Source organism: Hyperolius riggenbachi, chromosome 2 (genome assembly GCF_040937935.1).
Source record: "Hyperolius riggenbachi isolate aHypRig1 chromosome 2, aHypRig1.pri, whole genome shotgun sequence".
In the NCBI taxonomy this organism is placed as follows: domain Eukaryota; kingdom Metazoa; phylum Chordata; class Amphibia; order Anura; family Hyperoliidae; genus Hyperolius; species Hyperolius riggenbachi.
The window spans coordinates 321,503,357-321,526,665 of NC_090647.1; the positions used below are offsets into that span (position 1 = coordinate 321,503,357).

The 23,309-nt window shown below is 47.8% G+C and overlaps 1 protein-coding gene across 1 annotated transcript in view; it reads left to right on the forward strand.

Annotated features, from left to right (window-relative positions):
• The window catches only part of SH3BGRL3 (SH3 domain binding glutamate rich protein like 3), a 43,294-nt gene extending 20,196 nt beyond the window's left edge, over positions 1–23,098 (forward strand). Inside the window, exon 3 of the mRNA XM_068265479.1 lies at positions 22,691–23,098. Within this exon, the coding sequence (XP_068121580.1) occupies positions 22,691–22,759 (69 nt within the window). The 3' untranslated portion in view covers positions 22,760–23,098. The remainder of the gene's footprint in view (positions 1–22,690) is intronic.
• Positions 23,099–23,309: the final 211 nt, after the last annotated feature.

A 23,309-nucleotide genomic window follows, 5' to 3' on the forward strand; every position in this document is an offset into this window, starting at 1 on the left:
AAATTTTTTTATGCAATTCTATGCAAAGCATGCACGCAGCGCTGGAGGTCCCCAGACTCCATAAGAAATATATAAGTACAGAGGGGCTGCAGCACACAACAGGAAAACAGTGACAGGGGCTCTTGGTTACGCTTTAACGCGCTTAAGCTCACCAACTGCGCCAAAGTGTCCCCAATCTGGTGAGTCCTACTCTACCATGCAAAATGCCAGTTTTTATATGTTTCTTATGGAGTCTGGGGACCTCCAGCGCTGCGTGCATGCTTGGCATAGAATTGCATAAAAAAATTTGGTTTGTGCTGCTCACCCCTTGGTAATTTATTTATAATTTTCCCCTGTGAGCCTGCATGACCACGCCCACCTCTAGCACAGTTAAGTATATAAATGAGTGCTTTGCACATGTTAAGAGAGTTCGTTTGGTAGCTAGGTGAAGGGTGAGGTGTTTTTAATTTCCTTTTTTCCCATCTAGTTGACATTTTAGGGTTTTTGGTTTAGTTCCCACTAGACAGCTTATAAAAACTGGCATTTTGCATGGTAGAGTAGGACTCACCAGATTGGGGACACTTTGGCGCAGTTGGTGAGCTTAAGCGTGTTAAAGCGTAACCAAGAGCCCCTGTCACTGTTTTCCTGTTGTGTGCTGCAGCCCCTCTGTGTGTGTGTGTATATATGTATATATGTATATATGTATATATATATATATATATATATATATATATATATATATATATATATATATATATATATATATATATATATATATATATATATATATATATATATACATATTTATTTTTTATTATTTTTTTAGCCATATCAGACGCACTTTTTCTCCCTAAATAAGGGGCAGTGCCGGCCCGCTCATGAGGCGGGGTGAAACTTTTGCCTCAGGCGGCAAATTTCCAGGGGCGGCAGTGCGGCACCCGCCCGTCCGTGGGTGCGGGGAGCCGGCCCGCCGAGCTGGAGTGGTAGCTGGCAGGACGGGGGTATTGGGCCAGCGGCGGGAGGGGGGTCGGACCCCCCCCTCCCTCGCCTGGGTCCCCGTCCTCCGCTCCCTTCCAGCCTAAATAGACGCAGCCGAAGTGTAAGAGGCACGGGCGGGGAGGACACTCACCTCCTCCTCGCTCCAGCGTGGCTCCACTGACATCACTTCCTGCAGGACGCTGCAGGAAGTGACGTCAGTGGAGCGCACGCTAGGAAGAGGTGAGTGTCTTCCCCGCCCGTGCCTCTTACACTTCGGCTGCGTCTATTTAGGCTGGAAGGGAGCGGAGGACGGGGACCCAGGCGAGGGAGGGGGGGGTCCGACCCCCCTCCCCGCCGCTGGCCCAATACCCCCGTCCTGCCAGCTACCCCTCCAGTTCGGCGGCCCCCCAGAGCGCGCCCCCCCCCTCTCGGGGGGGGGGGGGGGAAGGGGCGGCGGTGGCAATTTTTTTTAAAATTTGCCTCAGGCGGCAAAAAGTCTAGGGCCGGCCCTGATAAGGGGAGAAAAGTCCCTGCGTCTTATATGGCCAATGCAGGGAATCCCCGGCTTATGAACACCTGTCGATATGAACTGCTGCCGCGTCGGGGATTCCCTGCATTGGCTCCCTGTGTACTGTAATTTGTGTAGCGGCATGTACGTAACAGTTTGCCGCCCGTATGTGTCCCTGGCTCCCCGTATGGTCAGCTTCCCCTCACTCCCCTCTCCACTTTGTGTGTGTGTGTGCGATTTCCCCCCCCCCAAGTGCCCGGCATAGCGCAGTGGTCCCCAAACTACAGCCCGTGGGCCGAATGCGGCCCCACCAAGGCTTTTCCAATGGCCCTCAAACACAAAATGTATAATTTGTGGATGTGGCCCACTGCACCTTTAAATATCGGCGGCCCGCATATAGAATAGCAGTGGCTGGCACCACCCATCCACATACTGTAGAAGCCAGTGAGCAGTGATTTGCTGGCTTCCAGATCAATTCTGCATCAGGTGACACTGCTGACCAATTGGATGGCAGATTGTCATCTGGGTATGGCTTCACTGTCTGGTGCACAGACGTTCTTCGGGCACCACATGACTAAATGGCTGCTGCTGGGAGTTCTCCGCCGGGCATGATTGGGGGGAGTCAATACCTAGATTCAATGTAATGTTTTTCAACATCATTTTATGTATGTTCCGGCCCCCTGAGCAGTCTGAAGTATGTTGGCCCGGCCCTTGACCGAAAAAGTTTGGGGGCCCCTGGCATAGCGGCAATCTTTACTACTCCTGCCACTCCTGCTGATCGCAGACCTGGTCTCCTCTCTCGTTGCTCCTCTAGCGATGACTCTGATGGAGTGTATTGCAGAAGCCATCACTAGAGACGAGGTCTGCAATCCCGCACGCACGCACACACTATTTGTATGAAGTATTTTATTCATATATCATATTAATATGAGGCAATTCACTGTAATATGGGGTATACCTAATACACAGTATACATTCATTACAAGTATATTTACCCTTCCACTACATAGATTTGGTAAGATTGTATCATTAGTGGGCTCCTTTACACCTCACTGTTACAGCGAAGGGTCCATTCAAGCTTGGTACTGGAGCAAATCGGATAAGCTGCTTCTGGCCATGCTCCCGCCACGGACAAGTGCATCCCACCTGGGCATGTGCGAGAAATGTTTTTAGCATTTAGCATAATATAGTTTTTCTGGAAGGATCCCCGTTCACCCCTATAATAGTGTATGCGTAGTACATGTGCAGCCTAATCTTCTCTGACCTGTTGAGGCATGAACTATACAGCACTTCAGAAGGTGTCCTGTTAGTTACATATCCTTTTATGTCTGGAACTTGTGAGGTGGGGCTTTCATTGATCTATTTTGAATTTCCAGCCCAATCATACTGAGATTAGGGGAATTTGGATGACGGTAAGCCTTTGCCAAAACCCATGAATGAGTTTATTATGACCCTGTTGCCAGTTTACTTGTCCTTCTTTAGACCATATTTGGTAGGTGCTAACTCCTCCTTTAGGGCTTGTTTACACTTTGGGCGCTTTCTGTATTTTTTAAGCGCCAGTGATTTTGAAAATCACCCTAAAAGCACTAGTGCAATGATTCTCTATGAGAGTGTTCACATCTGAGCAGTTTGATTCTGATCCGCTCACTAAAGTGCTGCCTGTACCATTTTTGTGGCAATTTGCCTATAATGGCAGGTATAGGGAAATTGCAAAACTCTTGAAAAAGCGCTTGGTATAGCGATTTTCCAAGCGCTTTTAAAAATAAGTGCATTGTATCTATTTTCCAGATCAAAGAGTTCACTTCCTGACTTGTCAGGGAGTTAAAAAACAAATCGCTCTGCAAAAGCGCGTAGAAAAGCACTTTACAAAAAAATCGCAACAAGCAGGTAAGCGCCGGGAGGCACTAAAAATAATCGCACACAAAATTGCAAAACCCTGGCATCAGCGATTGGATTTTAGATGTGAAGAAGGCCTTAAAGCAGGCATGGGCAAACTTGGCCCTCCAGCTGTTAAGGAACTACAAGTCCCATAATGCATTGTAGGAGTCTGACAGCCACAGTCATGACTCACAAAGGCAAATGCATTGTGGGACTTGTAGTTCCATAACAGCTGGAGGGCCGAGTTTGCCCATGCCTGCCTTAAAGTGTACTTGAGACAAGTAAAGTAAAGAATCAATACTTAACCGGAGCTTCCTCCAGCCCCATGAACTCTGTTGCCTCTTTCGCTGTCCTCCCAGGTGGCTTCATTCCTCTGTTAAAGCCCCGGTAATAGGGCCGCTCTGTGCATGCGGGTCCTGGCCGTATGCTCCCCCAGTCACCGGGAGTGTTCTACAGGTGCCAGCATAACAAGATCTTATTTACTTTGCCTATCAATAGATTCAGTGTTGTGACCATGTACTATACATTTTGGTGATGTAATGAACTGTCTTTGCTGAAAGCTGTTCCCGCTTTGTATTAAAAGGTCTTTTGACTTTCATGTTTTATGTTTTTAAGACGCCTCAATCTTCTTTCTCATAGTTTAGCTGTAGCTCTTTTACTTGTGGTTACATGACAGCAGCTCCTCCCAACATCTTGCTGCTCTTGGCTGCTTACCACTTCCCCTCCCACCTCTTCCTCAGTACTGTCAGCAAACTGTTTCTTCTCATTCGGTTTGTGGAAAATACTCCAGCATGTTATTACATAGCACATGTACATGCATATGTTTAGCTTGAATAAACAATTGGTATGGTCATGTGAAAGGGAAAGTTCCTCTGACAGTTCAGACAGTTCTTGTGTCTGATGCATTTAACCTAACCGTGCCATACTGTTTTCACAGAAATTGTTTCACATAATATTATTTCAGTAATTCTGCATGTGATTCTTTTCAGTAGATTATTCAGCTTTTATCTATAAACTGCTGTGTAACTTTTCTGCTTATACTTCCTGTGGTGCGTCTATTCATTTTAAATGTAGGTCAGCACGGTGGCGTAGTGGTTAGCGCTCTCACCTTGCAGCGCTGGGTGCCAGGTTCAAATCTCAGCCAGGTCAACATCTGCAAGGAGTTTGTATGTTCTCCCCGTATCTGCGTGGGTTTCCTCTGGGCACTCCGGTTTCCTCACAAATCCCCAAAACATGCAGATAAGTTAATTGGCTCACCCCTAAATTGTCCCTAGACTATGATGCAAACACTACACCAGGGCTGCCCAATAGGTCGATCGCGATCTACTGGTAGATCGCGACCGCCTGATTGGTAGCCGCGTCCCATTCAATTTTGCAGCCAGCAGCTTAAGAACGCAGCCAGTTGGCCGCGTCCTGTCAGATTCTGCTGCTGGCCGCTCGCGGGGAGGAGAGGGGCGCGGCTGAGAGGCCAGGGGCGGCGACGCAGTGTCATGGCTGGGGGGCGGCGCTGGAGACAACACTTCCGCCTCCACTCGCGCTGCCCGCCGGAGCCTCCCTCAGCCGCCGAACTGCATATCTGCACTCTAGTGATGGGAATTCCGGCTCTTCTCCGAGAATCGGCTCTTCTGAATCGGCTCCCATTAAAGAGCCGGCTCTTATGGCTCTGAATCGGCTCTTCATTAAATATCACTGGACACCACTCAGAATCGGAGTAAAAGCCCCGCCCCCGTCTCCATGACAACTCCAGACTGCTTCGCTGACTGCGGCAATCCCTCCTGCTACTGCTCTGCTCCGCCCCATACACTCCTACAAGCTGCACGAGGAGGACTACATCTCCCAGCATGCCTCAGCGCCCTTCATTACACAGCAAATCAGAGCTGTGTGGGGCGGCTGAGGCATCGGCTCTTTTAAAACTGAGAGCCGGTTCTTGTCGTTCACAGCAAAGAGCCGGCTCTTAGAGCCGGCTCGTTCGCGAACGACCCATCACTACTGCACTCCAGGCAGCCGCGGCTGAGGGAGTGAAGCCAGGACGCCACTGCTGGAGCTGGAGGGAGGTAAGTTGCATGCACCCGGGCTCCTATCCCTAGATACCTACACTAAGGCACATACATCCTGCTATCCTACGCTAAGGCACCCACCCAGCTAACCTACGCTAAGGCACCCACCCAGCTAACCTACGCTAAGGCACCCACCCAGCTAACCTAAGCTAAGATACCCACCCAGCTAACCTAAGCTAAGGCACCCACCCAGCTAACCTAAGCTAAGGCACCCACCCAGCTAACCTAAGCTAAGGCACCCACCCAGCTAACCTAAGCTAAGGCACCCACCCAGCTAACCTAAGCTAAGGCACCCACCCAGCTAACCTAAGCTAAGGCACCCACCCAGCCAACCTAAGCTAAGGCACCCACCCAGCCAACCTAAGCTAAGGCACCCACCCAGCCAACCTAAGCTAAGGCACCCACCCAGCCAACCTAAGCTAAGGCACCCACCCAGCTAAGCTAAGGCACCCACCCAGCCAACCTAAGCTAAGGCACCCACCCAGCCAACCTAAGCTAAGGCACCCACCCAGCCAACCTAAGCTAAGGCACCCACCCAGCTAACCTCAGCTAAGGCACCCACCCAGCTAACCTAAGCTAAGGCACCCACCCAGCTAAGCTAAGGCACCCACCCAGCTAACCTAAGGCACCCACCCAGCTAACCTAAGCTAAGGCACCCACCCAGCTAACCTAAGCTAAGGCACCCACCCAGCTAACCTAAGCTAAGGCACCCACCCAGCTAAGCTAAGGCACCCACCCAGCTAAGCTAAGGCACCCACCCAGCTAACCTAAGGCACCCACCCAGCTAGCCTAAGGCACCCACCCAGCTAACCTAAGCTAAGGCACCCACCCAGCTAACCTAAGCTAAGGCACCCACCCAGCTAACCTAAGCTAAGGCACCCACCCAGCTAACCTAAGCTAAGGCACCCACCCAGCTAACCTAAGCTAAGGCACCCACCCAGCTAACCTAAGCTAAGGCACCCACCCAGCTAACCTAAGCTAAGGCACCCACCCAGCTAACCTAAGCTAAGGCACCCACCCAGCTAACCTAAGCTAAGGCACCCACCCAGCTAACCTAAGCTAAGGCACCCACCCAGCTAACCTAAGCTAAGGCACCCACCCAGCTAACCTAAGCTAAGGCACCCACCCAGCTAACCTAAGCTAAGGCACCCACCCAGCTAACCTAAGCTAAGGCACCCACCCAGCTAACCTAAGCTAAGGCACCCACCCAGCTAACCTAAGCTAAGGCACCCACCCAGCTAACCTAAGCTAAGGCACCCACCCAGCTAACCTAAGCTAAGGCACCCACCCAGCTAACCTAAGCTAAGGCACCCACCCAGCTAACCTAAGCTAAGGCACCCACCCAGCTAACCTAAGCTAAGGCACCCACCCAGCTAACCTAAGCTAAGGCACCCACCCAGCTAACCTAAGCTAAGGCACCCACCCAGCTAACCTAAGCTAAGGCACCCACCCAGCTAACCTAAGCTAAGGCACCCACCCAGCTAACCTAAGCTAAGGCACCCACCCAGCTAACCTAAGCTAAGGCACCCACCCAGCTAACCTAAGCTAAGGCACCCACCCAGCTAACCTAAGCTAAGGCACCCACCCAGCTAACCTAAGCTAAGGCACCCACCCAGCTAACCTAAGCTAAGGCACCCACCCAGCTAACCTAAGCTAAGGCACCCACCCAGCTAACCTAAGCTAAGGCACCCACCCAGCTAACCTAAGCTAAGGCACCCACCCAGCTAACCTAAGCTAAGGCACCCACCCAGCTAACCTAAGCTAAGGCACCCACCCAGCTAACCTAAGCTAAGGCACCCACCCAGCTAACCTGCGCTAAGGCCCCCACCCAGCTAACCTGCGCTAAGGCCCCCACCCAGCTAACCTGCGCTAAGGCCCCCAGCTAACCTGCGCTAAGGCCCCCAGCTAACCTGCGCTAAGGCCCCCAGCTAACCTGCGCTAAGGCCCCCAGCTAACCTGCGCTAAGGCCCCCAGCTAACCTGCGCTAAGGCCCCCAGCTAACCTGCGCTAAGGCCCCCAGCTAACCTGCGCTAAGGCCCCCAGCTAACCTGCGCTAAGGCCCCCAGCTAACCTGCGCTAAGGCCCCCAGCTAACCTGCGCTAAGGCCCCCAGCTAACCTGCGCTAAGGCCCCCAGCTAACCTGCGCTAAGGCCCCCAGCTAACCTGCGCTAAGGCCCCCAGCTAACCTGCGCTAAGGCCCCCAGCTAACCTGCGCTAAGGCCCCCAGCTAACCTGCGCTAAGGCCCCCAGCTAACCTGCGCTAAGGCCCCCAGCTAACCTGCGCTAAGGCCCCCAGCTAACCTGCGCTAAGGCCCCCAGCTAACCTGCGCTAAGGCCCCCAGCTAACCTGCGCTAAGGCCCCCAGCTAACCTGCGCTAAGGCCCCCAGCTAACCTGCGCTAAGGCCCCCAGCTAACCTGCGCTAAGGCCCCCAGCTAACCTGCGCTAAGGCCCCCAGCTAACCTGCGCTAAGGCCCCCAGCTAACCTGCGCTAAGGCCCCCAGCTAACCTGCGCTAAGGCCCCCAGCTAACCTGCGCTAAGGCCCCCAGCTAACCTGCGCTAAGGCCCCCAGCTAACCTGCGCTAAGGCCCCCAGCTAACCTGCGCTAAGGCCCCCAGCTAACCTGCGCTAAGGCCCCCAGCTAACCTGCGCTAAGGCCCCCAGCTAACCTGCGCTAAGGCCCCCAGCTAACCTGCGCTAAGGCCCCCAGCTAACCTGCGCTAAGGCCCCCAGCTAACCTGCGCTAAGGCCCCCAGCTAACCTGCGCTAAGGCCCCCAGCTAACCTGCGCTAAGGCCCCCAGCTAACCTGCGCTAAGGCCCCCAGCTAACCTGCGCTAAGGCCCCCAGCTAACCTGCGCTAAGGCCCCCAGCTAACCTATACTGAAGGCACCTAGCCAACCTATACTGAAGGCACATACACCTAGCCAACCTATACTGAAGGCACATACACCTAGCCAACCTATACTGAAGGCACATACACCTAGCCAACCTATACTGAAGGGACCTGTACCTAACTACCTTTGCAGCGGGGTCCCGGGGGGGGAGGGGGGGGGGCGCGGGGCGCGGTGGCCTTTGAAACGTCGGTAGATCTCCTGGCCTCAGCGAATTTAAAAGTAGCTCGCGAGCCGAAAAAGTGTGGGCACCCCTGCACTACATGATACATACATAGACATAAGACTATGGTAGAGATTAGATTGTGAGCCCCTCTGAGGGACAGTTAGTGACAAGATGATATACTCTGTACAGCGCTGCGTAGTATGTCGGCGCTATATAAATACTTGAATAAATAAATGTGTAAAGTTCTGAGGAACTAGAACTTCTTTGTGAAGAGGGCCTTCAGCTCTCCTCTTCAGCATTAGGAATGCTCATATAAAGAGCAGTCATAAGCCCCCATCACATGTGCAGCTGTGAGAAGTGCATCCACTGCCTTTCAGCTCCTTCGGTATATCTGCTGGGCACCTGCAAGCAATCTGCACAGGATATAAGAAACATTTTGTTTTTGTTTTTTTATAAATTCTTTATTTGTAGAAAATTATTATTACATATAAACACTTCAAACCATACATTCCATATTATATTACATTACTTATTGCATTTAATAAAAACCCGGCAACAGTGGTGGGTTATTACCCTCTCATCTCCCCCTCCAATCCACTTCCCCACATCATACAATATAGCTTAGGGGCTACTCCCGTTGCCTCCTTTAGTACTTTATATAGCTAATTCTACTGCAGATTTTTTTTTTTTTTTTTCCTTTCCCTTTTCTTCCCTTCTCTCCCCACGTCTCAGTCACACTCATCTACTTTCCTTTCTCACATCCTTTCTAATTAGATCATCACACATCTACCTCCACACTCATCCCATTCTAGGGCAGGGAGGAGGGGAGGGGAAGGGCCACAAGCGGAGACCCCCAGATCTCGATTTCATGTTTCATCTCTAATTAATTTGTTTATCAACTGTTAGTCCCTTATGAATGCCCCCTCTCCTAATTCTGTTCGTTATCACTCAATATATTCCTATAACTTTCAGTTTCTGTAAATTCTTCCCATTTCTTCCACGTCAGTTTAAACTGCTCTTCCTCCCCTCTGTTTTCCTGCACCAGCCGTTCCATATTATATACATGGGTTACTTCCTTCAGCCATTCCCCCACTGTTGGAATATGCGTTGTTTTCCACCATCTCGCTATCATTATCCTCGCAGCATTTATTAAATGTATCGTTACCGATTTCTTATATTTCTTTCTGCTCAATGAATTAGCATGTAGGAGGAAGAACCCCGGATCTTCCGGCATCTCACATCCCTCTATCTTCTCAATTAGTCCTCTCACTTCCTTCCAGTAAGTTTCAATGTCCTCACAGTTCCAGAATATATGCATTAAGGTTCCTCTTTCCCTGCCGCATCTCCAGCATCCCGCGTCGGCCCCCGCAAACATCCTACTCAGTCTACTAGGCGTGTAATACCATCTACTCACCAGTTTCACTCCCGATTCCTGGATCCTAGTAGAAACTGAGCTCCTATGCATATAATACAGGATATTATTCCATTCCGTTTCTGTAAACTCCCTCTGCATATCCCTTTGCCACTTAGTTCTCCAATTGCCTGTTAACTCTTGTCTTCTATTTAGCCAGCCATATATTTTAGAAAGGGAGCCCCCAGTACTTCCCTCTCCTACACACATCTTCTCTAACGGTGTAAGCTCTTTTGAAAATTCCTCCTTTGTGCCCTGTGTCCTCAAAAATGATCTAAATTGCAGGAGGCTCCACATTTCCCCTGTCCTATTCTGTATATTTTCAAAGAACTTTACTGGAGGTTCCCACTCGCCTTCTCTCACCAACATTCCTGCCCTTAATGGCTGTGTTCCCCTCCAGGTCAGGTAAGCATTCTTTTGGAATCCCTGTATAAATTCTGGGTTATCCAGAATCGGGAGGAGTGGAGAGGGCCCGTTAGACAGCTGGATTTTCCGCCTATATAGAAACAAGCTTTTTAACCACCCTGGCGTTCTATTAAGATCGCCAGGGCAGCTGCCGGAGGGGTTTTTTTTAATAAAAAAAAAACCATTTCATGCAGCCAACTGAAAGTTGGCTGCATGAAAGCCCACTAGAGGGCGCTCCTAACCCATATTTCTGATCGCCTCCGGCGATCCGCAGTAACAAGGAAGGCCGCAATGAGCGGCCTTCCTTGTTTCGTTTTGCTCGTCGCCATGGCGACGAGCGGAGTGACGTCATGGACGTCAGCCGCCTCCGATCCAGCCCTCAGCGCTGGCCGGAACTGTTTGTTCCGGCTGCGCAGGGCTCGGGCGGCTGGGGGGACCCTCTTTCGCCGCTGCACGCGGCGGAACGCCGCGCTGCGGCGGCGATCAGGCAGCACACGCGGCTGGCAAAGTGCCGGCTGCGTGTGCTGCTTTTTACAGCGAGCAAATCGGCCCAGCAGGGCCTGAGCGGCAGCCACCGGCAGTGATGGACGAGCTGAGCTCGTCCATACCGCTAAGGTGGTTAATGCATTATCCAAGAAGCTTCCCGCTGGGTGTGTAATACTCACCCTCTTTTTCATCCATGGTAGCCCTATCAAGGGTATATTTACTAAATGCTGTTCCATTTCAATCCAAATTTTTTCCTTTTTATTCCTATGCCAATCCACAATCCTATTTATGGAAGCTGCCACATGGTACAGCTGGGGATTCGGGACAGAAAGCCCCCCCCGTCTCTTTAGTCTGGGTTATCAGATTATATTTTATGCGTGGTGGCTTAGAGTACCAAATAAATCTCAAAAATTCCTTTCTTAACAGGGTAAAAAAAGAAGTAGGTACTGCCATTGGAAGTGCCTGAAAGATATATATTAATCTTGGCATGATGTTCATTTTTAGGATACTGATTCTTCCGAACCATGAAAATTCCGGTCTATTCCATTTACTCAGATCACTCCTCACCTCTCGAGCTATGGTCTTATAGTTACTTTTATATAATGTTTGTATATCTGGTGATATATTTATCCCTAAATATTTTAGTGTAGGTGATACCCATTTAATCGGAAAATTTTCTTTTAATTGTTCAATTTCTTTCTGCTCTATTGCTACTCCCAAAGCCTCGCATTTTCCCCAATTAATTTTAAACCCCGACACATTTCCATATCTACTAAACTCCGCTAATAGACACGGTAGAGACAGCCTGGGATTTGTCAGAAAAAACAAAAGATCATCTGCGAAACCCGCCACTTTGTGTTCTCTGCTCCCAACTCCCAGGCCCCTCACATCCCCATTCATCCTAATCCTCCTCAGGAGTGGCTCAAGTGTCAGCACAAAAATCAGGGGGGATAGAGGATACCCTTGTCGAGTTCCCCTAAAAATCTTCATATGATCTGAGCACTCCATTGACCTTGATTCTGGCCATCGGGGTCGAGTACAAAGCTAATATGCGTGTCAGCATTTTCTCCCCCACTCCTATATGACAGAGGGGTGCCTTCAGGAAGTCCCAGTCTACCCTGTCAAATGCCTTCTCGGCATTCGTCGAGAGGCACATGACAGGTGACCGGGACTCCTTCGCATGCTGCAAAAGCATAACTGCTCTAGTGATGTTATCACGGGCCTCCCTCTGCATTATAAACCCGGCTTGATCTGGGTCTACTAGTTCCGGGACCAACCCTGCCAGTCGTTTTGCCAATATATGTGCCCCCAACTTCAGGTCTACATTTAACAGTGATATTGGTCTATAATTGGAACATTGTCCCGGATCCTTATCTTTCTTTTTAATTACTGTAATTTGTGACTCCAGTGAGTCCCTTCCATAGTGTCCTCCCCTGTCTCCCCTCTCCACCAAGGAGTTTAATGCATCCGCCAAATGTTGTGCCAAATTAGATTCAAAGCATTTAAAGTACTCTGCCCTGAAACCGACCGGGCCCGGGGCCTTACCTAACGCTGAGTGGGCTATTGCTCTTCTTACTTCCTCCAACGATATCGGTTCCTCCAACCTTTTCTTATCCTCTTCTGCTAACTTAGGCATACCTGAATCCCGTATATATTCCTCTATAAGCTTATTTCTCTTTACTCTCTGATTATCTGTTACTTCTCCACTTCTTCCATATAATGTTTCATAGAATTCTTTAAAAATTCTTGCCATGGATTCATTTCTATGATGTTTTTTAGACTGGGGGTCATTAATAAACGGGACATAGTTCATCCGTTGTTGGGCCTTAAGTGCTCTTGCCAGCAATCTCCCACCCTTATTCCCTTATTCATAATAAGTCTTCTGACATCTCTGTATCGCATATCTAGCCCGCGTGTACATTAACTTTTTATATTTTTCCCTTTCTACTGTCAACTCCCCTAAGATGTCTCTCGTCCTTGTCTCTTTATGTTCTCTCTCCAGCCGCTCAATGTTCTCTAATAATTCCCTCCTATTCCTTTCTCCCTCTCTCTTTGCTCTACTTCCCTCCTGGATAAGATGCCCCCTAATCACACATTTGTGCGCCTCCCATATGGTCATATCTGAGGTATCTGTTCCTTTATTATTATTAAAGTATTCATTTATATTATTCCTTATTCTTTCTCTGATATCTTGTCTTTGTAACAGATATGCATTTAATCTCCATTGGGGAGCTCTCCCTTTTGTAGGTGTTAAATGCACTTTCAAAAAAACTGGTGCATGGTCAGAGAGCGTAGCCTGACCTATTGATGACTCCAAATGTTCCGAGAGAAGATTGTGTGACACCAATATATAGTCTATACGTGAGTACATGTTATGTGGGGCCGAATAGAATGTATAATCTCTTACCGTGGGATGCTGGAGGCGCCAAAGATCTACTAATTGTCTATTCTGTATCATAATTCTGCCTCTCCTAATGCCCCTATATGTGAGGAAAGTTTTACCAGAGGATGAATCTATAGCAGGTTCCAATATAAAATTCATATCCCCTCCCATAATTATGTCCCCCTCTGCGAAGTCGTCTAATGCCCTCAAGTATTGTTCTAGGAAGTTCAATTGTTTACTATTTGGGGCATAGAAGGAGCCTAATGTTATTTTCCTGCTCTCATATATTCCTTTGACTAGGAGGAATCTTCCCTCCCCATCTCTATATACCTCTTCATCCTCCAATATTACCCCCTGCGCAAATACAATGGCCACTCCTCTCTTTTTAGCCTCCTGTGCATTACTATAAATGGCCCGAGGGTACTTTTTATTGATTAGCTTAGGGTGGGCTAAATCTTTAAAATGGGTTTCTTGTATAAATGCTATCTTAATTTTAGCTTTATGCATCTCCTGTAGAAGGGAGGACCTCTTCTCTGGTTTATTAAGTCCTCGGGCATTCAGGGACATTATGTTAAGACCACTCATCTTCTTTTCCTATTTCCGGGGCTCTCCGCTGTCCCCCCCCCCCCCCCCCCCCCAACCATCCATACCACTCAAACTCCTCTCCACTGCATCTCCATCTTTCATTCTGCATACTCCATACTTCTTTCATGTGGGTTGTCCCCACATAGGCACTCCCAATGGGTGCCTCTGAGCATTTTACTCTTTCCCTGTAGGTCCTGTTGTATCCTATCCTACTTTTATTGGCCCAACGGCCCAATGGGGAAATGTGATGCATGAAAACATGAGGTTAAAGACCCTCCATCTCCCCCCCCCCCCCCCCCACAACCCTCCAATATAAATCCGTACATCTCCTACACCCAATATGGGAGAGGAGAGGTAAAATGGAAGGGGAAAGAAAAAGAAGAAAAAAAAAAAAAAAAGAGACACATTTTTTCCCCATGGAATACCCAGCCCCCACTATCCCCTTCCTCCTTTACGTTTACATTTAGAATGTTCTTAATTGGATTTGATGCTTATACCCTTGGAGTTGGCCATTGGCGACTTTCAGGACAAGTATTCTGTGTAGTCCCCTCCTCCTCCTTTTCCTTCTCTATTCACCCCATCTTCCCTTACTCTCCGTGTTTCCCCATTATTGTGTCTATTTCCTACGTTATACTCTCTATGTGTCTCTCAATTTACTCTCTACTCTATATTTAACCCTTTATCTCCTTATCCACTTACTCTCCTGTGTCTAATAAACATGAACTCTCTGATTCACTGCAAATAAATTCCCCTCTATTTACCTTCCTATGTGTTGACCATCCCCCCCCCCCCCCCCCCCCCCCTATGTTATTGAAACTACTCCTATATTACTATTCTCCCCTCTCCTATTGTGTCTTCTCTTTAATTCCATAATAAAGTTTCTCGTGCTCTATATCTGTGTTCTAGCTTTTAAACTTTCAAACTTCTAACTTCCTTTTAGTGTTTATACTTTCCTGTCCTTTCAGTCGCCAATTTCCATCTCCCGAGTCCCACATATATAACATGCCCATATCCGCCATGTGTGGTTATAGTTATTCTTGGTCCCATTAGATCACTTTCTCCCTCCAGGGAGCAATCACAGCCATTGTTCCGTGGCTTATTGTGGGCTCCAGTCCATCATCCATATCTCAATTGTTCCGCAATCTCTATGAATAGTCCATCAGTGGCTATTGTGGCAAGTGCATATACCCCGTTCTAGAAATAAAAAAAAAGAAACATTTTATGTTTATGGCTAGAGGCACATCTGAGTGCAGGCGCACTAGGACGTGACAAGAGACGTTTACCTGCCCCCTGTGTAACTGCACTGTGTCAAATGCTGACTATATGGCATTTGGTTATAAACCCTATTAGGTTTCTTTAAATTGCAGCCTTCTGTGTGAGGGTAGGAACACACTAGGCAGATTCTGCCTAGTGTGTTCCTACCCTAAAACAGGTTTAAAGGTAACCCGAACTTCATATTTACCTAAAGAGAGGGAAGCCTCGGGATTATATTAAGGCTTCCCTCCATGCTCCGATGTCCCCCTTACTCAGCGCAGCCTCTCTCCACTTTGGGGCCACACTCTTGTCCTGTTACAAGTGCGTCCATGTATGCCCAGTAGCACTGCGCCGCTCGTACACTTGTGGCTCCGGCTTACTGCGAATGCAAGGGCTTGCTCATGCGGCTACTGTGCAGCATCAATCATAACAGGACAGAAGCACGGTCCTGATATGATTGGCGACAGTGCCTTGTCACCAATCATTTGGGAGGCTGCACTCAGCGAGGGGGGACATCAGGTCACTAAGGCAAGCCTCAGTAGGATCCTGAGGATTCCCTCTCTATAGGTAAGTATCTGATTTTGTACCAGTGCTTTGGCTTGAGTACACTTTAAAGGTTCCGGGCCCTGTCGGTGCAGAGGCCGACCTCGAGGTAGTACTGTACTGCACCTGCGCGAGCGCAGCTGTCACGTCCACGATGACTGCAGTGTACAGTGCAGATGCAGTAGTTCTGTGCCTGCACAGTACACTCTGGATGACGTGGACTTTATTGACAGCTGCGCTCGCGTAGACGCAGTAGAGGACAACCTCGAGGTCTGCCTGCTGCGGCGTTGGCTGCAAGGGGCTGGAGGAAGCCCTGGGTAACGATAACTCCTTTAAGTCAGTGGAGAGTTGTAGGCAGGGCCGGATTTACCATAAGGCACAGTAGGCACGAGCCTACAGGCGCCTTATGGGGCAAAGGCGGCACCCCAAAGTCCCGACAATGTCATCCACCCATGCTCTGGCCGCCCGCAGCGAGATTTGGTCACTCTATCCTGCAGTCAGCAGCCGCACAGTGAGTATCGCTGGCGGCCGCCGTATTCATGTCATGCACGCAGCATCTGCTTCCTCTCCCAACACTCATCAGCCTATTTTGCATAAAGTTCTCCTTGCCATTTCACCCCGGGCTTAATTACTCATTCATTTACTTGCATACATTAGCGTGGCCCGCAGTGAAGTGAGCGGTAACCAATGACAGCGCTGTATACTTCACTTCCTGTATGTGAAGTATACAGCACTGTCATTGGCTCGCCGCTCGCTTCACTCATCACTGCGGGCCACGCTGCTGTCTGCAAGTCTAAATGAATGAGTAATTAGCCCCGGGCAGCGGAGCAGCGAGGAGGACTTTATGCAATATAGGCAGACGAGCGCTGGGAGTGGAGGAGAGAAGCAGGTAAGATTATGTTGAGCCCACCTGACTCGGGGAGGTGTGGGGGTAGAAAATATATTTAAGGGAACTCCTTGGGGCACCTGATTACTTGGGGGAGGGGGAGGAAAAAACTATTTCAAAGGGCTGGGGGTTTGGGTGGCATCTGGCCACTTAAACTTAAGGGGGGCTCCTATACTCGAGGGATAATGTCATCTGACTACTTGGGGAGGGGGAGACCACCTATACAAAAGAAAGGGTGGGGGGGGGGCAGGACATCTGGCCACCTATAATTAATGGGGAGGGCTCCTATACTAAGGGATGGGGCATCTGAGTACTGGGAGGGGAGGGAGTGGTATCTGGCTTCATACTGAGGTAGAGGGAAGCCACCTACACCAAAGGGGTGGGGGGATGGGATATCTGTCCACCTATACTTAAAGGGGGGCCCCTATACTTTAGGGATGGGGTAATTTTACTACTTGGTAGGAGCATCTGGCTGCATACGGGGGGGGGGGGGGGGGAGCCACCTATACCAAAGGGGTAGATGGGGGGCATTTGACTACATATACATAAGGTGGGGGCTTCTAGCTGCCTATACTTAAAGGAATCATCAGCCAAGTTATAAAAAAGCTGATTTACTTACCTGGGGCTTTCTCCAGCCCTTGCAGCTGAAACGTCCTATGCCGCAGCTCCACTGTCCGCCGCTGGCCCGGGGTCCCCGCACGGTGTCTCGCCAGGCATCCTCAGTATGCCGCATATGACATGGGCTTGATTGATAGCGGCGCTTCACGCAGGCGCAGTAAGGACAACCTCGAGGCCGTCCTCTGCACCGTGCGGGGACCCCGGGCCGGCGACGGAGAGCGGAGCTGCCAGTGTGGAACAGTTGGCTGCAAGGGGCTGGAGAAAGCCCCAGGTAAGTAAATCAGCTTTTTTATAATTTGGCTGATGATTCCTTTAAGGGGTCCTTTGGATACATACTGAAATGGGAGCACCTGGCTACCAAAACTTAAGGGGGGGGGGGGGGGTTACCTATACTGTAAAGGTGAGGGCATCTGGCTACCTATATTGAAGGCAACCTAAAATGGGGAAAAAACAGCACTGTAACTTACCTGGGGCTTCTTCCAGCCCCTGCAGTCATCCTGTGCCCTCAAGGTGCTTCCACGATCCTCCAGTCACCCACAGCGCCCCTTTGCCAGCTGTGCTCAAGTGGACTGAAGCTTTCTGTTCATAAAAGTGTACATCTGAGTGTATAGTATAACACTTTTTAACTACAAATGTTCATACTTACCTGGCTCTCCCTCGTCATCCTCCTGTGCTCGTCCATCGTTCCCGTCTGGCCCAGTTAAAGCCACAGTTGGGCTTTGTTGTGCTCCATTACGCATGCGCGGGTCAGATGTGTGCGGCCATAGCGGCGCATGTGTTGTAGTCCCAAACCACCAAACTGGATACTGAAAGAATGGACGGGACAAGGACACAATGGAGCCCACAGCCTACCAAGGGCTGGAGGAATCCCCAGGTAGGTATAAATGCTTGCAGTTAGAAAGTCTCCGTTTTCCTCTAAAAAAGGCATGCTATATGGGGGGGCTACAGACTGTTTATTGTCCAGGCCGCTGTCTGCCTGGGAAAAGGCTAGTCTCTACTGTGTTTGTCCTCTCCAGTTTTATTAAAAACTCTGTTGCCTGTTTTTGAAAAAGGGGGTGTGGCCTGCACAGAGGGGTGGAGTTTAGGGCGCCAGAACTTCTGTGCCTATAGGCTCCTGAGCTGTAAATCCGGCCCTGGTTGTAGGATATAAGGGGTCACATGTATGTGTGCCCGAAACTAGCATGCTTACCCAGCAGCACTAAAGGTACCCAATAACAGTACAATTTTCAGCAAAGAATCACCTGAGCGATCAGATAAATGCGATCGGAATTCAAATGTCCTAAAACATTGTTTACTTCACCATCAACTAACCAGTACTAATCTGTACCTCCAATCCATTATGAACGATTGCAAAAACCTTTTTTCTGATTGACTAAATTATTATCTAACAATCACCATTAGAATCAGTTGATTTGGGACATCGACAAGGTTTATTTTCTGCCAGGCCAACCGCATTTATCTGATGTTGTTTTTGAAAACAAGGAGTACAAATTTAAACATCAGCATTTTTGATTTAGAGACAATATTTACCTTCACTAATTATGGTAAATGGACATAATCTGTCTTGTGTGGGAGGAAGAGAAACTAATGTGGAAATAATCATTGAAATTTTACATTCACGGTCATTTCTTGTTCCTTAAATCCACTGTTGTTTTTAAGCCTAGCAATAGACCCAGCCTCTAAGATTGTCCATTATAAAGCAGGCCACTTACAATAAGAGAAATGGTATATGACAGTAATGCTCTGAATTTGGTATTTGCATTGTGAGCAAGATGTACAGGCAGGTCTCACAAGTTCTGCTTTAATAGATAAATGAGTCTTGTTCCTGGTTTTGACTTCTGCACTTCCAGTAATCATGTCATCAACTACCTATTTGTCTGAAAGAAAGAAGTGAGAAATGCAGGAACTGCCAAACATTACTTTATCCCCAGCCACTAATTAAATATGCAAAAACTAATGTTGTATATAATGTGTATTTATTGAGTGTGCAAATAATTATGTGCACATTTTTAATTAGAGGATCATAACATTAATTGTGCAATGCGCTACTCTAGCGATGTTAGTACTGGTAAAATTGTTGTGTGCATGGCAGTTTTACAGTAGGATAGTGAATCTACTACAGAATTACTGGGGGTGGGGGGGTGGGGGGGGGGGAACACAGGGATACAGTGACTGGTGGCAAAGGGGAGCACTTCATAATGGTATGAAATCAGGTGGCTGTATGGATCTAATGATCTCTGTAAAGTGTTGCACAGAAAGCGTTTAAGGATTTCTTATGCAGATGGATACATTTTCCAGGTGTTGGAGAGTTGGTTTAGGATTAGGAAGGCATTGTGACTGTCATTAGGCAGAAGGGCTGGACAGAAATATTAATCATTCAGGTGAAAAGTTGTATTACTTCAAGGGATAATTCTTTTGCTAGGTGAAAGGGTGAGGCTACTGTACAAAAGTTAATGCTCGACATCAGATATGGATTATGCTCAAGGCTACTATTTTACTGAGCTCTTTATGAGCGGTGCTCAGTGAATAATTTAGGCGCTGTCAAAGACTACAAAGACTACAATTACTACAGAAACACTGAAATTCGGCCACCAGCAATAGCTGGAAGCCAAATTACATCTTTCCCCCACTATCCATGGCGGCCTGGTGGGGGAATAGTAATTAACGCCCCTGGTAGTTGTGCAGGAGCAGGGTAATTCTTTTGCTAGGTGAAAGGGTGAGGCTACTGTACAAAAGTTAATGCTCGACATCAGATATGGATTATGCTCAAGGCTACTATTTTACTGAGCTCTTTATTTAATCCATTGGTAATGTTTGAGGGAGGCACTGGCATCAGACCTTACAACATGAGCGCTGTAAAAATAGTGCAGGAGATTTGGGAGCAGCAAGCCCCCCCATAGGCGGTATTAGGAATTACGGCGATAGCGGTGCTCAGTGAATAATTTAGGCGCTGTCAAAGACTACAATTACTACAGAAACACTGAAATTCGGCCACCAGCAATAGCTGGAAGCCAAATTACATCTTTCCCCCACTATCCATGGCGGCCTGGTGGGGGAATAGTAATTAACGCCCCTGGTAGTTGTGCAGGAGCAGGGTAAGCCATCTATCAGCTTTACCCTGCACCCAAATCCTGGTGGCCGTTTCATAGATATGTCAACTATAGTCCTTTCTTATAATGCAGCACTGTGCAAAGCAGCTGAGACCTCAGCTCCTGCTGTTGCTGCTGTACATGTGCTAGAATGTGCATGTGACTGCACCTTGTACAGCTGCATTAAACAGGACAGCACATGGAATTGGGTAATGCTGGGTTTGAATAACACAGGCATTTGATGTTTAACGCTCTTCAATCATGTCCGCTATGTAAGGGATCACTATGTAGCTCCATGATTGTTTTGGCTGCATAGTTGCTATTGTTCTTTACAATCCTAGGTGACAGCAGCTGGATCACATCTGTTTTTTACTCTAATTATGGCAGAAGGTCAAAAAGCACTTTTGTACAATGATCATTCTAGTACCGCTGCCTGAAAGGATTGTGTAGTGAAGCCTTCAAGTAGGCCAGTTTGTTGCTTAGCTTGTCTTCCTGTGCATCCTTGATAATTTTGTATACTAAATATTTACCAGTATCTGGTAAAAGGTTTTCCTTCCTGTGTGCTGATTTTGCCCTAGGATTCCACTACTTACATGAACCAGTCACACTTCCATATACAGGTTTGCTACAGAGAGTGACATTTGTGATAGTGCAGTTTTAGAGACACTTCAGGGTCAATTGGAAGTCTTAGGATGTGTGGGAGGTAAGGCCAAAATTATGAGCCAGTGTCTTTGGATCTACAGGTGATTCTAAGATGGGGGTTTTTGTAGATGGTAACTCATTCTTATGTATTTTCTCAGTGTGTTAATTGTCACTTTCCCAGGTTATACCCTAAAGCTTGGTTTACACACAAATCTGCGCATTTCCGGTACTGCACTGTCCTGTCAGTTTTTCATCCGTTTTACATGACTGGACGGGAACTGTACACCTTTTATGTGTGAACACACCTATACAAAACTGATGCCAACTCAAAAATTGACAGGACAAGACTGGACACCTTTTTATGTGTGAACCCAGTCTAATGGTCTTAAGCAATCTGTATCAGATATGGCCATATAATGGCATTTCATTTTTTTCTCTCTACCAAACAACTATTGAGATGATTGTTCTTTTACCCATGTTCAGTTCTTGCTTGTTTATATCTGAAAAGTTCTAACACATCATCTTCTCCTTACAACTGTTATGTATTTGTTTATTTACAGTGTATTAGTCCTATTTTTTTTACTGCATTGTTTCCAAAATATGTCCTTACACTATTCCACTGGGTGTTTAAACTGTGAATAGAAAGTAAACACAAGGTGAAATAAAAAAATAAAAACACAGCTACTTGCATAATAAAGGAAAGTCTTTGGATAGTCCAGAGGCTTTCTGTGTCCTCTTGGACCCCACTGTTGCTGCACAGGGACTTTCTGAACTTGTCTATTCTCGTGGCTGCGCTGCTCCCTGCTGAGTACGAGCAGGGCTGTGGAGTCGGTACAAAAATCTTCCGACTTCTCAGTTTCTGAAACCACGACTCCGACTCCAACTCCGGGTACCCAAAATTGCTCAGACTCTGACTCCTCGACTCCGACTCCTTAGTCTAATACGTAACAGGGCTGTGGATTTTGTACAAAAATCATGCGACTCCGACTCCCAACTCCGACTCCACAGTTTCTGAAACCACGACTCCAACTCCGACTCCGGGTGCCCAAAATTGCCCCGACTCTGACTCTGACTCCAACTCCGACTCCACAGCCCTGAGTACGAGTACAGCAGTACTGAATATGCACGAATCTAGCTGCACTAGCTTAGTAAGCGAGAAGCCACGTGTTCACAAGCAGTTTTGTGCGCAGTAGGGACGTGCTCAGGACACAGCCGCAAAATAAGCAAGTCCTGGCCTGCGTCGGTGAGGATGAGGAGAACATAGGATCCTTTGGACCGTTGAGAGGCTTCCCTCCTCTTAGGTAAATAACTGTGGGGGGGGGGGTTGTTGATTATTTCACATCAGGTGTGCTTTAAATGCTCCTAAAATACTGTGGTGTGAAAAACACATTCACGGCAATGAGGTAAGTACAATCCTCTACATCTAACTACAATAGCCTTTGCAAATGCCCTGATCACTGCATGCAAATGCAGCATGCACTTGTTTAAGAATTATCAAAACATCCATATAAATGAAGCTACTGTACAGGCGCTGGATTAAACTCAGCTGGGGCAGCCGATAAAGATCGGCTCTAGGGAGAATTTAGCATGTGTATAGGAGCCACAAGATGTCCCTTTAAATGTCCCAGATGTGTCTGAACGCATCATTCTCCCACTTGCCCTGCCTATTAGAAGCTGCTTTGTCATGCAACACTTATCGTCCTCCCTCCCCCCTCCACAGACGCTAATGACCACACCTGTGCATATGTAACATTGCTAAATATGCATAATGGAAGGGATTTGAGAACAAGTTTGGGAGACTGTCATATATTGGGAAGGCCTTGTCTGATAATGGCATGTAACCATAAACAAAGAAGAGCTGTTTATTGCTTCTATTATACATGCATGTAGTATATACCATTTATGTATACTTTGTTCCCTGTATTTGCAGGGCATTGATGAGCTGACGAGTGCAGTGGAAGATTCCAAATTGGAAGAGCTCTTGCAAGGAAAAAACTAGAGCTCCATCTGTGCAGGAAATGAAATCTGCATCAGCATCCAGTCTACCAAACTTTTTTTATATATAATTATATAATTTTTTTAAATGTAATTTCTGTTCATTCCAGTTTAGCAAAAAGTACATTCCTAATCTACACACCATTCCGAAAGTATTGTGAATAAACTGGAAGTAAAGAGACCACAAACTGCCTTGCAATGTTCCAAAGTCTCTTCCTTTCAGTGGGAGTTAAATGAGAACCACTCCCCTCCCTATTCTGACTGTGAATCCAGTGTATGTATTGCCTGCCAAAGAGGAAGCAAGTCTTCCAGGTGATCAATAAACTTGTTTCAGATCATCTCACTTCTTGTCATTTGTACTTTTTTTTTTTTGGGGGGGGGTGTCCAACAGGTTATATTGGAGCATTAACATTATACAGTGTATACTGGTATACACTGTAATTCAGTGGTTGTGAAATGGGAGTGAAAGTAGTTCAGAATCTGAAGGGAAATTCCATATTCTGTCAATACACGTTTCATTTCCTGAATGACTTCAGACTTAGGCCCAGGATCCA